Consider the following 14,406-nt stretch of genomic DNA (forward strand, 5'->3'; position numbering starts at 1 on the left):
GGGCCTGTGCCTAAAAGGGATCCCTTTCCTGGCCAATAAGGCTTTTTAAGAATCAGTCACTGCCCTGGCCTGTGTGACTCAGTTGGTGGGAGTTTGTGGGTTTGACACCTGCCAAGGTTTCAAGTTTAATCCCAGGTCTGGGCGTGTGTGATCCTGGGTCCGATCAAGACACAACCAGTTGCTGTGTCTCTCTCACATTGGTGTTCCTCTCTCTTTCTTCCTTCATTGGATGAGGATTTTTAAAAAAGGGAACAATCTCTGTGAAGATGCACAGAGTGTTCAGCGGAGCGACACAGCTGTGTGGCAGGGCAGAAGGCCCCGGGCTCAGGCTGCGTGGCTGCGTCCCAGCATCCCACTTGCCAGCAGATAACCTTGAACAGACCACCTCAGTCTCACTTCCTGAAGCCTCAGTTTATTCATCTGTGACACTGGACAGTGATCGCTTTCCCAGTCGACTTCACCAGACCGGGGCAGTCCAATCGGACAGGGGTACGTTAAAAGGCCTGTGCAGCTGGGCACGTCTGTGAAGGCTGGGTGCTGCTCCCCAGCCAGCTGACCTGAGGGAGCCACCAGGGCAGCTGGCTGTCAGGTCCAAGTCCTCTCGTTTATTCTCGGTGGGTCATGTGTTATGTAGCGCGCACTAACTGCTTAAATGTGTTGATTGAATAAATAAGTCATTGGTATGTAAACAGGAATATTACAAAAAGATCACAGTGTGTTTCAACCAGTTAGAGCTAAAAAAGACCTTATCCAATGTGAACTGTTACTCAAGTATTCTGATTCTCACCTTCTGTTCTATTCCAATTTGTGTCACTTAACATGTGTGCTCCTTGAGAGCAAAAACCTTGTCTTAATTGTTCCACGTCAATGTAAGCTCCACGTGGGCAAGGACTTGCTTTGTGGGAACTGCATCCCCAGTGCCTAGGACTTGCTCTTGTGCTTAGTAAGGCTCAATAAGAATGTGGTAAATGAATGAATATGGGTTTGTAACCCATAGCACAGTACAAAGCATCCAGCAAATATTTGTTGAATGAATAAATTATCAAACAAGGGGAACACTGTCTTTTACTAACGTTCCTTTCCAGCATTCTCAACTCAGGCCGTAAAACAGGATGGGTAGGTAGAGAGGCTCTGGAATCAGGGGGTCCAAGTTTTAATCCTGGCTCTTCTAATTTATTAGCTGGGCAAACTACAATGAGCTACTACTGAACCGCTCTGTGCTTCAGTTTTCTTCTTTTTTTTTTTTTTTCTTTATTCCTCCATTCCCTCCACCCCTGCCCCCACCATGTGCTGGTTTTCTTACCTATAAAATGAGGATGATAATTTTTCTAATAAGATGACATGAATTCACTTGGAGGATACATAAAATATTTAGCACAGTGCCTGGCACATAGTAATTATTGCTGTTTTTTAAATAGCCTATCAGTCTCTTAATAACCTTCGGTGGCGCCCCTCTAGCTACAGAATGAGATCTAAAGCCAAGGCCCCTACCCCCTGGCCCCCGTGCCCTTTCTCCCAGCCCCACCTTCCCGCACGTTAATACTAACTACCCTTCCCCGGCTGCCAGACACCCCAGGAAGTGCTGGGTACCCACTACCTTGCTTCCTTCCTCACACAGCCCTGTAAGGTGGGACGTTGTTGCCCATATTTCCCTGATGACGTGACCAAGGTGCCGAAAGGGGAAGTGACTCTCCCAGGGACACGCAGCTTACCCAGGAGAGCGGGACTGCATTTCATTGCTCTCTGACGTGAAAGTTCATGTTCCTAGTCACCAGCCTCTGAAATCCTTGCTACGCACAGTGCAGCCTATCAACCGGCACTACCTGGAAGCTCGCTAGAAATGCAGGCTCGGGCCTCACCTCAGACTTGCTGAATTAGAATCTGCGTTTTGGCCAGATTCCCCCAGGGGACTACTAAGCACAGTAAAGTTTCAGGAGCAGGGCTGTAAACTACTTCCTACCAGTCAGACAGGGCTAATCAGATCAAATATATGATCTCATTTAATCAGTACAACAACCTCGGAGGTCAGAATTATTATTCCTTTTTACAGATGTGCACACTGAGGGTTAGTACAGCCCTGTGCCACTTGACAATGGAGATGCATCCTGAGAAGTGTGGCCTGAGGCGGTTCGGTCATTGTTACATAAACCTAAAAGGCCTAGCCTAGTGCATGCCCAGGCTGTATGATCCTAGGCTACAGGCCTGTACAGGCCACATGACTGTAGAAAAGGGCGAGAAATTAAATCAAACTCAAGAGAAAACGGTACAATCGAGAGAGCAGTAAACATGAGATGGATGAGGTGACTGCCAGCAGAACACACCATACTGTTTTATGGCAAACTTTGTTCTTTTTTACAAGTAGGAAGAGTACACTCTAAAATAGCAATAAAAAGTACAGTGAATGCATAAAGCATAACATAGTCGTCTATTATCCCTATTGAGTGCTACGCACTGTGCATAACCGAATGTGCGGTATGTCCCTAAGACGGGCAGTGCAGCAGGTTTGTCTGCACCAGCATCAACACAAACACACGAGTAACAAGTTACACTGCGGTCTTCCGGAGGCTACGACACTAAGCTATGGGAATGTTCAGCTCCATTGTAACCTTATGGGACTACTGACATCCATCGTTGATCAAAACGTCACTATGAGGCCCATGACTATATCTCGAACTGACCAGCATGTACCTGATAGCAGCCAGCATGGTGCTCTGACATACCCCGTCTCAACTCCCTCTGCTAGAAGGTCCTCACTCCCTCTCCCCCTTGACTTCTCAGCCTTTTAGATTCCACTCAAATTCCCTTCTTGCTGGGTGAAGTCCTTCTTATCCACATCCCATTGAATAGAATAATTACTTGATTAATTACTTCTTCCCTCAGAGGCCCCATGGCTCCCTGCCCATACCTTTCTCTTGGCCCTAATTCATTCTCTCTTTTTAAAATTTATTTTTCAATTACAGTTGACACCCAACATTACATCAGGTTCAGGTGCACAACCTTGTGAGGAGACATTTAGGAACCTTACAAAGCGACCACCCTGAAAAGTCTAGCATCCATCTGACACCATCCCTAGTTGTTACAATATTATTGGCTATATTCCTTATGCTGCACCTTACATCCCAGGGTCGCTCTTTTTCAAAGAAATCTGTGCTGAGCACATACTGCATGCCAGGCACACAACAGGCTTTGAGGAAATGCTCGCTCCCCAGGGCACAGAGTCTGGCGTCTGGCAGGGCCTCAAGCCATCAGGAAACAAACAGAATGCTCTCCAGTCTAAGGACGAAATTGGCCTATGCTTTAAAGTAGGGCGTCACCAGGAGTGAGACCTTCCAATTCCCGAACGCAGAAAAGGCTACTTGGTGAGGTGACAGGCACCTCGATGCTCACCACCAGGGTCTTTGGGCTGACACAGGATGGCAGAACTTAACTATTGTCACGAAAGTTGCTTATATTTGAAAATCTAACTCTCACTTTTTTCAGGCCGTGAAAGGAAGGCCCAGAAACAATAGGAGACCTCTTCAAATCAGGTCTCAAATTCTGTCATTTCACAAGAGAAATAGAAAGGACAAGGGCAAAGATCTCCAAGACACAGAACCCCAAGGGCTGTTTCCCTTTACAGGGAGACCTGGGCAAACCACATGTTTCTAGGCCTCAATTTCCTCATCTGTAAAATGAGGGGGTTGGACTGGTTTCTAAATCTCCTTCCAGCTCGAAGACACTGTGATATAAAATGAGAGAAATGTGAACCCTTCATTGCTATGATCTGAAAATATTTTGAGTCTAGAGAATCAGACTTGCAGCGGTGCTTGAACAAAATAATACGTGAAGGATTAAGCAGTGGTGGTGGTGGTCGGGGGCGCGCGCCCACGCACTGCTTTCTTCCTTGAGCTTAAACATCTATTCTGAATCACTAATACAGCAATCAGGCCACTGGCAGCCTGTCTTGCCCAAACACACACACACACACACACACACACGCCCCCGACTTAACATTAAAATGGGGGGGGGGGTGAGATTCCACCGCTGCTGCTTACGCCTTTGCTGTATTTTGGTTGTGTTTTGTTTTGTTTTTTAAAGAAATTTTTATCGTGGTGAAGGTGTTGGATTGACAGCCTCTGGAGGGAGGCCTCTGATCTCAGAACTGGGACGGGTGGGCCGGAGCCGGTGGTTTTATTAGCATTTTGCTTTTGCACACTAAGTGCCCCTCCTCAGCCGTTAAAATCCGGTCTAGCAGCAGGGCCCCCAGGCTCTCCAACTGGGAGAGGTCAGACCTTCAGCCCCAAAGGCACCCTGGCCAGAGCACTTGCTCCGGGCTACCTGCGGGGAGGCGTGGTGGGGGGTGGGGGGAGGTGGCGGATTAACATGCACCTGCAACGTCTCCAGCTCAGCCAGCCGCCCGCGGCAGGAAAGGTTAGCTACCCCTCCTTCCCCCCAGGAAGGGTCGGGGCTGGAAGGCAGAAGCTGGCCGGAGGCCGCACGTGGGTCTACCTACGGCCGCGCTCCGCGTCCCTGCCCACTCGGGGGCTCCCGCCCGGGGCTGGACTTCTCAGGACTAGGCCCCGCGTTCCCCGGGAACCCCCGAGGTCGTCCGCCCGCTCGCGCCTGCGGAGGCGGAGGGCGAGGCGGCCCCTCCCCGCCCGCCCGCCCGCCCGACGGCCGCGCCCGCGCTCCGGCCCCCGCCCATTGGCCCACCTCGCGGCCAGGTGAGGCGCCCCGCCCCTCGGCGGCTCCAGGTGCGGCGGTGGGACCGGGGCCGCTGTCGCGGCCGAGGCGGGCGGCCGGGCACCATGGCCGAGTCCCAGCTGGGCTGCCTGGACGAGGCCCACGTGAACGAGCGGGTGACCGAGGCGCAGGCCGCCTTCTACTACTGCGAGCGGCGGCGGGCCGCGCTGGAGGCGCTGCTGGGCGGCGGCGAGCTAGCCTACCGCGAGCGGGTCAAGAAGGAACGGCTGCGGGACTTCTTGTCCAGCCAGGAGCGCCAGGACCTCCGTGCCTCCTGGAGCCCCTATGAGGACCCCGCCCCTCACGCCGGCCCCACCAACCGGGGCAAGAGTAAGGCCAAGGCCAAGGCCCAGGCCCTGCCGCAGGCCCCAGCCGAACCCGGCGAGTCCCTGGCCTATTGGCCCGACCGCTCCGACACCGAGGTGCCCCCGCTGGACCTGGGCTGGACCGACACCGGCTTTTACCGCGGCGTGAGTCGTGTCACCCTCTTCACCCACCCCCCCAAGGAGGAGAAGGCGCCCCACCTCAAGCAGGTGGTCAGGCAGATGATCCAACAGGCCCAGAAGGTAGGCCTTGCCCTCCGCCGCCTCAGGGGCGGGACCCCAGGACCAGTCCCTTGGATCAGGCCCCACCTCAGGGGCAGACCTCCCGAACGACCGGCAGGAAAATGGTCCAGGAAACCTCACTCATGTCGTGGGGCTGGGGCGAGGCCTCTAGAGGATGTATGTGAACGTGTTTGGCAAATTACTAAGTAATAAGCAGTTGTTAGTCATTACTACGGGGTCCAGAGGATCTGGCTTCCTTGTGCCATGTCCCTGTGCCCTGGCAAGGTCCTCACCCTTGGGATGAGCGGGGGCCTGTGGGAAAACGGGCCACTCGGAGGTCATGATAATACCTCTGTGCTGTCCAGGGATTCACAAAACATATCCCTGGCCATTTTCTCATTTGATCTTCAGAACAACCCCAGGAAGCTGGTGGTTTGCCCTCCCCAACTGCACCGGAGCCATGATGTCCTTAGCCTGCTGCAGAGGCAAGGCTGGCCGGGCCCGGCTCGTTCACACTCCCCACTGGCCCACCACAAGAGCTCCAGCAGCCTGGAATGAATGAGGAATGCGTTAAGAGCACCTACTATGCGCGGGGCACTTGGACAAGGCAGGTCGCTGGACTCCAGCTCAGGAAAAGTGTCCACTTACCTTATCTGCTGTGCTTGAGGGTTGAAAGGAAGGAATGCTTGTAGGCTGGCTGATTAGAATATAGGTGTGGCTGGAGGTTGTGGGGCAGAGATTTTAATCTTTGCTCTGTGCCGTTGGGCAGGGTTTCCAGGTAAAATGTAGGATACCTCATTAAATTTGAACTTCAGATAAACAACAGGTAATGTTTTAGTATTACTATGCCCCCACATATTGAATGGGGCATACCGATACCATAAAGTTAATCATTATGTATCTGAAATTCAAAGTTAATGGGCATCCTGTGTTTTATTTGCTAAATCTGACTCCCCTACACAGAAATTTGCTAAGAAACACCAACAGCCTTTGGCGTCCAGTTCAGAACATACAACAGGAGTGGCTGGGGTTCACTGTTCTAATTCAACGCAGTGAATGTGGTTGGAGTTCGGTTACCTGTGGAGACCGAATGGCCTAGGAGGGAAGACCAACCTGGAAAGACCAGTGGTGGAGCACCTGTTCCGGGAAGGGGTGGTGATGCCCGTAGTTGGCTAGGTTGGCTACCAGGAAGAAGGGTTAACTTGTACTGTCCGTGTTTCCTCCCTGTCCTTCTAAGTAGTTCCCCTTTGTCTGCCTGAGCTGCCTCTGAATATTGCATGCTGCAAAAGACAAAGGCACGTTTGAAAAAAGGAAGGAGGACCTGGGTGACTATTTTGCAGTGGGCTGCAGCTGGGGTCAGGGGTCAAGTCTTATAATACTAACAAGCCTCAGTTTATTAGCACTTAATACATGCCTGCATTTTCTCTTTTGCCTTTTGCAACAATGGAGGGGAAAGGGAATTTATTTTGGATTCAGAACATCACCATAGCTAGTAAATGGTCGAGCCGGGATTCAAACGCCCAAGTCCTTGCTCTAGACCTTTGTGACAGTGTTACTAGCGAGACGACGAGTCCTCGGTTCTTGTCTCCTTGAAGGGGAGATTTCAGTCAAGAGACAAAGTTCAGTAAAGCAAGAATTTTATTGGCCGCAGCCAAAGCACACTCAGAACAGTGAAACGAGGAAGGGCTTAGCATAGAAGAAGCAACAGGAGAGCCCAGGCGGGGCTGCCTTAGCTCTCTGGGACCTCAGAGCAAAGGGGGCCTGGGAGGGGGTGCAGGGGGTTAGCCCGGGAGGAGCTGCCGCGGCCATTGCTCCCCTGGTTGCAAGTCTCGTGGGGCCCCTTAGAGTTTAGGAGGGACAGACAGGTGGGGGAATAAGGCAGGAAAGGAAAGGCACTGGCATGCCCCCCAGAGGGAGAGCGAGCACTGGGTTCTTTGTCCTGAAGGGTTTTCTCTCCCTTGCAGGCAGGAATCTTAGGGGAGGTCTCAAAGGAGGACCTCAGTAGATTATTAATCAGTTTTCCAGGTGTGCTCTTTTCATGGTCGTGGAGCCACTGATTGGCGAGTGCCACGGCAGCTGGTTCTGAGGCAGCCATGGCATTTTTTTGTCTGGTTTTGCTGCTTTTCTGGGCCTGAATGTGAAATATAATTGAGCTCTAGATGTTACTTTTAGGGAGGAAAAGTGAGGGCGTCTCAATTGTATAACCAGCAATGTGAAAGGTCAGGGGGCCTAAAGCATGTGACCAGCAATACACTAGGGAAGGAAAGGTTGCCTTGGAGGCGAGGTCCTTGTTTTCCCAGTTTTGCCTGTTGTTAGGCACCCGGGGCTTTCCACTCAGGCGACCTTCTGTACCGGGCTCATCTTCCTTGCTGTGCTCAAGTGTCTAACTGCCAACCACGGTACCCTGGCCCACTGTCTGAGGATGGTGCGGCAGGATTACACCCGGAAGACTGAATGGAATTAGCCTGGTCACAACCCGGGTGTACCCCTGTTACAGGAAGGGAGAAACAGGGCCCCTGCCCCCTGGAGCTTCTAGTCCCACATGAGATGTCAGCAGTCTTTTGTGTAGTGGAATGTTGTTAACTCTGTAAATATTTAACAACAGAAATTGTAACATTTGTGAACTGATCCGGTATTCCAGTCCGTACATCTTTGACCAGTGGTAATGGCCAGAGTGCCTAATGTCCGTCAGGCACTAGCCCTAGGAGGACATAATCTGTGGGTTTTGCCTCCTAAGAGTTAACTCAAATGCTGGGGGATGTGCTCCATGGAAGAGCTTTTGAGGCTGGATATACTTAATCTGGGAGGGCTTCCTGAGGGAGGTGAACTGCTGAGTTAAACAAGGAGAGAGGAGGAAACTGGAAGGGACAATTCTCCATAAGGCACTCAGGAGCTGGAGCAGGAGCAAGAGATTTTTGCTTCAAAACAGGAAGCAGCTTTGATTGGCAGAAGGAAAGATCTGTCCTGGTGGGAGCTGAGTATTGACAGGGGCCTGGCATGGGGGTCCTAAAACTGGGATCAAAGCAGCTGACCACCCCCCGGAAGAAGCAGCTCCTGACTCTGTCAGTGCCCACTCAACTCCCAGGCCTCCTGGGCGCCCACTCTCCATCACTGCGGCTCACAGCTGTATAGCACCTTCTCAAAGACCCTGTGAAGGAGGTAGGGCAGGGGAGGAAACTGAGGCACAGAGAAGGAAGGGGACTTTCCCAGAGGTCACATGGCTGGTTATAGAAAGACGCTGATCACTAGCTTCTGCTCTAAAGGCTACACCTCTGACCACTGCCTGGCCCCACTTTTATCCCAACTTGTCCAACAGGCAAGCAGCCCTCCACGGCCATTACTAGATTCTCCCGGCTTCCTTTTCAGCCTGAGGCATGGAGTTTCTTTGTTTCCAGTGGGTCCGGCTGCTATGAGGACAGATGGGGCAGACTGTGAAGTGGTTCAAGTGCAGAGACAGGGTGGCTGGGGAAAGAGAGGCAGAGGACGTACATGTCCAGTTGTGTGTCAGAGTTTTGTATTTTATCTCACTTAATCCTCAGAATAATCTCTGGAGGTTACTCTTGAGTGAGAAGAATCTAAGGTTCAGTGGCTCTGACTTACCCACAGCTGTAGACCAGTGAGGCTTCCCAACCTGGGCCCAGGGATTCAAAGAAAGGAGCCAGACCAGGGGACACTTTGAAAATACGATTGGGGGTTGGGGAAGAGGGGCAGAGAGGGTGGTGGTCAATGAGGACAGAGCCCAGCAGGTGTGGAGGCGGGACCCCGGGGAATCGGAGGAGGTCTCTGAGACCAGCACTCTTATCTGCTCTCTGGGCCTCTGCGAACATCAGAGGGCCCTCCCGATCACAGTGAAGCCCGCATTCAAACATTCTGCCCTGTGTACTTGAGGGGTGGGGTGTTTATTTTAAATGATTTTTTCCCTCTTGAGTTGTCTGCTTATTTTAGTGTCACTGAATGTTGTATTTTGTCACCTTAAACTAAGGCAGACAGGATGCCGTCAGGATCCCAGAAATGAGTCCCTGGTCTGTCCCACACTGGCAGAAATGACCAGGGGAGGTTGCTGCTTCTTGGGCAGCTAAGATCATTGTAACTGCAGGGGGTGGGCTTAAAGCGGGCCCACGCGTAGACTGGGAAACTTGGTTCATACTCACACAGGCAGAGTGAGAGGCTCAAACAAGTCCTATTTGGACGGGCGTTTGACTTGGAAGGAGAGTGCGTTCACAGGGTCACTGACAAATATTTCGAGGTCTACTACGTGCTAAGTACTTCAGTAGAGAACAGACATATTAAACATGTCTCTGCTCTTAAGCAGCCTAATAGTCTCCTAAGCCATCATTAGGATACAGTGTGATGAGGGCTTGACTGGAGGGTGTGGCAGGAGGGCCACTAACCCAGCCCCTGAACCGGGCTCGGGCAGGACCTTTGATGCCGAGGATCTGCCTACAAGCAAGTTTGAACGTGACAGAAGGGTGAGATTGCGCCAAGCCCTCCACCCGTCCTCCAGGCGCACTGGTGACTGGCACCCAGCAGCAACTGTCTGAGCGGCTGTTGGGCGGGTTTAGAGGGTTTATTGCCTGTGCTTCAGGGTCAGAGGCCCCCCAACCGCCAAGATTGACCTTGACCTCTGCATTCCTGCGCCCCATTTCCTTTGAGCCTCAATCACCTTGTAAGACAGAGTGCGATCTTCATTTCACAGAGGTCCTCTGTGGTCCAAAAGGTGAAATGACTTATCTTCGGACCAACAACAGGGAGACGACACAGCTTGCTCAGGTCCCTGGTCAGGATTACCCGTGACCCCACAAAGATTACAAGCATGACCCAGGGGAGAGAGGCTGCTGGGCTGCTGGGCTGCTGGACGAGGCAGCCTTCATTAACCAGGGCCTGTTCCTCTCTTTGCTGTTGCAGTGGGAGGAACAGGCCCTCCTGGGGGTGGGGGACAGAGGGGCGTGGGTGGCCAGGCCAGGCCCTGCCCTGTCTCTGCCTATTGATGGGTTTGTCCCCGTTCCTTCAGGGCCCGACTCAGATGTCACCTCTTCCTTGGCACTCAATCAAATTTTCAATCCAAAAGTGATTTTTTTAAAAAAATTCTCAGATGCGGCCCCTTGTATGTGCCACCTGTGTGCCTGGCACACAGCTGGCTTCAGGAGGAGAGTCTCCTCGGCAACTGGGGGCTTTGGAAGAGCCAGTGCTCCCCCTCATTCCTCTCTGCCCCCTTTGCTGGGCCCACAGGAGGTCAATGATTTGTTTAAATGATTAGAAACTGTCTCTTATTGGCCACTCTCTATCCCTCTAGAGAAGCAAGTGTTTCATGAAGTCCCCTGTTGAATAGCACACCACTGGGGGCCTCTTTCAGTCACCATTGTAGCAAGCCGTTGGCCAGAGAGAGCGTGCTCTAAAGCGGGGGGTGGGGGTTAGAGGGTCAGAGGGGTTTGGGAAAGGCTCCGGGCGGGAGGCATGCTTGGCCAGGTTAGCGGCCTTGTTAGAGGTCTGGGCAGCTCATCTGGGTGGACAGCTGGGTACACATGCCCAGGGGGTGTGGCAAAGCCGTAAAGTCAGCAGCTCACAGCACCAGGAAACTCAGCTTTGCAGGTGACAGCCTTTGCCATTGGGTGGAGCCCACTGTCTTTCCCCAGTAGCCTTACGTGGCGCTCCTCCCATTCCAGCACGTCCAGCAGATAGGACTAAGCACCTTCTCTGTGCCGGCATCATGCTGGGCACTGGCTACAGACATGAACTAGATGCAAGGAAAACCAAGACAAGTTTACAGACAGAATTTTTAAACTCTTCCTCGTCTGTGAAATCTGAGTCCAATAATACGATAATACATTCATTAGTCCCCTCACCACCTTGTTCCTAATACGTCCCTCCCTCCCTTCTTCTCTGTCCCCTCCCCTTTCATCTCACAGGGACAGGTGACTTTGTCTAGAGCTTCGGCATTGCCTTTCTAAAGCCTGATTTCAGTGCACAGGACAGCCCATGACCTGTGGTTCCGACACACTGTCCCCTCTGCCTAACCCTTCTACCCTCCATGAGTGACGAGTGTACACGGGCTTTGTCTCAGAGGCACTGGACAGTTGCAGGGTCCTTGTCCCATGGAGGCTGGTGATAATGGCGCAGCTGCAGCTCCAGGGACTGAGCACTTCAGAGCCCGTGAGGGACCTTGCCCCGACCTGTCCCAGCGTCCCTGCCAAGCCCCAGGTGCTTTGGCAGATGGAGACTCTTTGTGCTCAATCACTGATCCCAGGAGCCGGAATTTCTGAGCAGTGGACACCCTGCTGCACCTCAGGACAGAGACAGGCTCTGAAGTTGAAAAGTCTTGGCTTCTGTCCTGATATGGCCACTGGCTGTGTTCCTTTGGGTAAATCACTTCCCTCTCTGAGGCTCCTGACCTGCAAAATGGGAGGATAATACCTAGATTCCTGGATGGTTCTGAAAAACAAGGGAGAACCTGTGTGAAAGACACAGACTTGGAAAGTAACTGCCGCCTTTTCTGGGGGCAGGGGAGGGAAGTGTAGTCTAATTCCCCCTCCCTCCGGCCCCCCAGTGAGGGTGCCCCAGCCAGGAGGTTAGATCGTGGGGCAGGCCTGTTTCCTGCTTCCTCTGAGTGAGAGAGGAGCGCTGCCCACACCCTCCATCTTTCTCCCCCTCCCTGTATTTATCTGTTGGTCTTGATTTAGACATGGTGGTCTGTCAGGGCGCCGTCTGTCGGCCTGGCTCCGCTGCCTGCGAGGCTATGGCCAAGGATCTTTTCTGGGACGCCATGTGCACGGACAAGACAGGGCACAGAGGCTCCCTAGTTCCTAACCCTGGATACCTGCATTGTCACCTGGAAGGGCCTGACTCAGGCTCAGCCCAAGGAGCCCCAGGGCAGTGTGGAAACGCTTCTCACGCCTGGCAGCTCCAGTTTTCACTGGGAGGGGCGGGGCATGGAGGGACAGGCCCTTTCTCTGGAGGAGAGGGAAGCTGGGCTTGATTCCTCTGAAATCTAACACTTTGGGTCCCTGAAACTCTGAAGATAGGTGTTCCCTGGGGAGTTCAGAAGTAGGAGATGGGGCACAGCAAGCCAGTGCCTTCGTCACAACGCTGGCTGCCTGGCGGCCTCAGGAGGCCAAGCCGCTGCCAGGGGAGCATGCACAGCTGGGAGCTAGAGCCTGGTTGTCCTCGTCCTTGCTCTGGCTGGCTCTCCCCTCACCTACCAGGTGATCTTGGGCAAGTCATTTGACCTTGCTGGGCCTCCACCTCTGTATCTGTAAAGTGGGGATAATTCTTGACTTCTTACTGAGAAGACTGCCCGGAGACTCTGCTGCAAGAATATGAGACAGCAATTGGAGAAAGACGAATAATGTGTGCAGATAAAAAGGATTTCTATGAAGAGGGACTAATACTATTGAAATAGAGGTGCGACACATGTGATTCCTGTTAATTAATCCAATCCTTAGCAGGAAAATGGATATTTTCCCAGCAGCTTAGAGAAAGCACAAGGTCACAGTGCCCATGAGAGGCCGGCGGGGGTTCCACGCGGGTCTGAGGTGAAGGCTGTGACCTGATGCTGCAAATGCAGGTTACCTTTGGGGATTGCCCCCTGGGGCCACCTCTTCCCTCTAAAACTTCCAGAAACAAAATGTACAGGGTCCGGCAACAGTAATGCCTGCTGGAGTGTGGTTGGTAGGGTAAAAATATGGGTATAATAATTTATAACTTTAATTTGAACATTTCACCTAAATATGATATGTTTGAGTGTACTATTCTTATATTACAGAATTACATGCTTATGATTTTGTAATAAAAAGGGGGTGTTCTTTGTGCCAAACCCTGTATTTGTTGCCAGCCAGGCCCTGGGAAGCTCTCGAGTTTGCCTGGAAACAGACAAGCACAGGACTGCTAGCTGCTCTGGTCTGTGTGAGGCGGAGAGAGGATCCTTCCTGCCTACAGGCCCGGGGGCAGATGTCACCGGGATGCTGGGTGTAGGTAGCTTCCAGGGACCTGTTGTCCTCTTAATGGCTACTTTCTGGCTCATGTGCCTTGTGCTGCCACTGACAAACTGAGATCTTTATGGATTCCCAGCCAGCAACCCCCATCTGTCCACACTGTCACCCTGAGGGTGCTGCCTTCCCTTGGCTGGTGGCCAGGTCCACCTTTGTTAGAGTGTACAAGGCAGAGCCTGTTTTGGGGCAAGCTTCCCTGGGGGCGGGGGGAGCAAAGCAGAGAACCAGCAAGCCCAGGGTGGCTCCTGGCACTGCCCTGAGCTCCCCTGTCCCCAGGCTGAATCACTCCAGGGATGCCTGCCACCCCCTCCAGTACCTCACCGCCCCAGGCGCCATGAGCAGTCAGCGTCACTGCCTTCCTGTTTTCCTTCCCCGTCTCTGAAATCCCTGGAGTCTGTAGACTTGCTGCTGATCCCAGAATCTTAACCCTGGAAAAGGGGTTTCTAATGATTAGTCTCTCTGGCCCAAGCTTCCCGTAATCTGTAAAGTTGGCCTGGCGTAGCTGGTCGGGCGGTCATCCTCCTACGGCACTGGCTGGGTACGTGGGAGGCACCACATAAATGACCTTTCTGTTCTGGTTTTTAGCGGTGAGTCAACAGATGGCCGGGGTGGGGTGGGGACCAGGGCTCCTTACCTTTAGGAGAGATTGTGCGTGCCCTTCACTCCCTCTCCCAGGAGGGTTCCCGGACTGCCTGGAGATTCCCCACATTTGCGGTTCACTCAGCATGTTTTCCTGAGGACCTACTATGTGCCAGATTCCAGAAATACACAGATGACTAAAAAGTAGACCCTGCTCTTAATTCTAATAGGGGAGATAAAAAGAAAATAAATGGCAGAACAGTTAGGCAGGTTAATAGCTGTTACTTATTGAGCTCTTAAATGCCAGACATGTGCCAGCCCTGAAGAATATATTATTATTTCATTAAATTTTCACAACGATCCATTTCACCGGTGAGGAAATGAGGATAAGGACACACTACAGGTAAATAGGGGAAGAGGATGGGAGCAGAGTTGAACCCGATTCCCACTGAGCTCCAGGGAAGCCTGGGCCCCAGCGACTGGCAGCCGGAGCAGCCAGTGTGACGGAGGGGGGAGGCAGAGGGTGGGAGTGTGCAAGAACGGAGGCCCGGGGACACACAGATTCACACTGTTGC

General features: G+C 52.6%; 1 protein-coding gene across 1 annotated transcript in view; it reads left to right on the top strand.

Moving 5' to 3' along the window:
• Positions 1 to 4,787: 4,787 nt before the first annotated feature.
• Positions 4,788 to 14,406, top strand: part of FAM83F (family with sequence similarity 83 member F) — a 30,182-nt gene continuing 20,563 nt past the window's right edge. Inside the window, exon 1 of the mRNA XM_054582417.1 lies at positions 4,788 to 5,288. Coding sequence (XP_054438392.1) covers positions 4,788 to 5,288 — 501 coding nt within the window. The remainder of the gene's footprint in view (positions 5,289 to 14,406) is intronic.

Source organism: Pteronotus mesoamericanus, unplaced genomic scaffold (genome assembly GCF_021234165.1).
Source record: "Pteronotus mesoamericanus isolate MK-2021 breed Mesoamerican mustached bat unplaced genomic scaffold, CSHL_Meso_final contig_702, whole genome shotgun sequence".
NCBI lineage: Eukaryota > Metazoa > Chordata > Mammalia > Chiroptera > Mormoopidae > Pteronotus > Pteronotus mesoamericanus.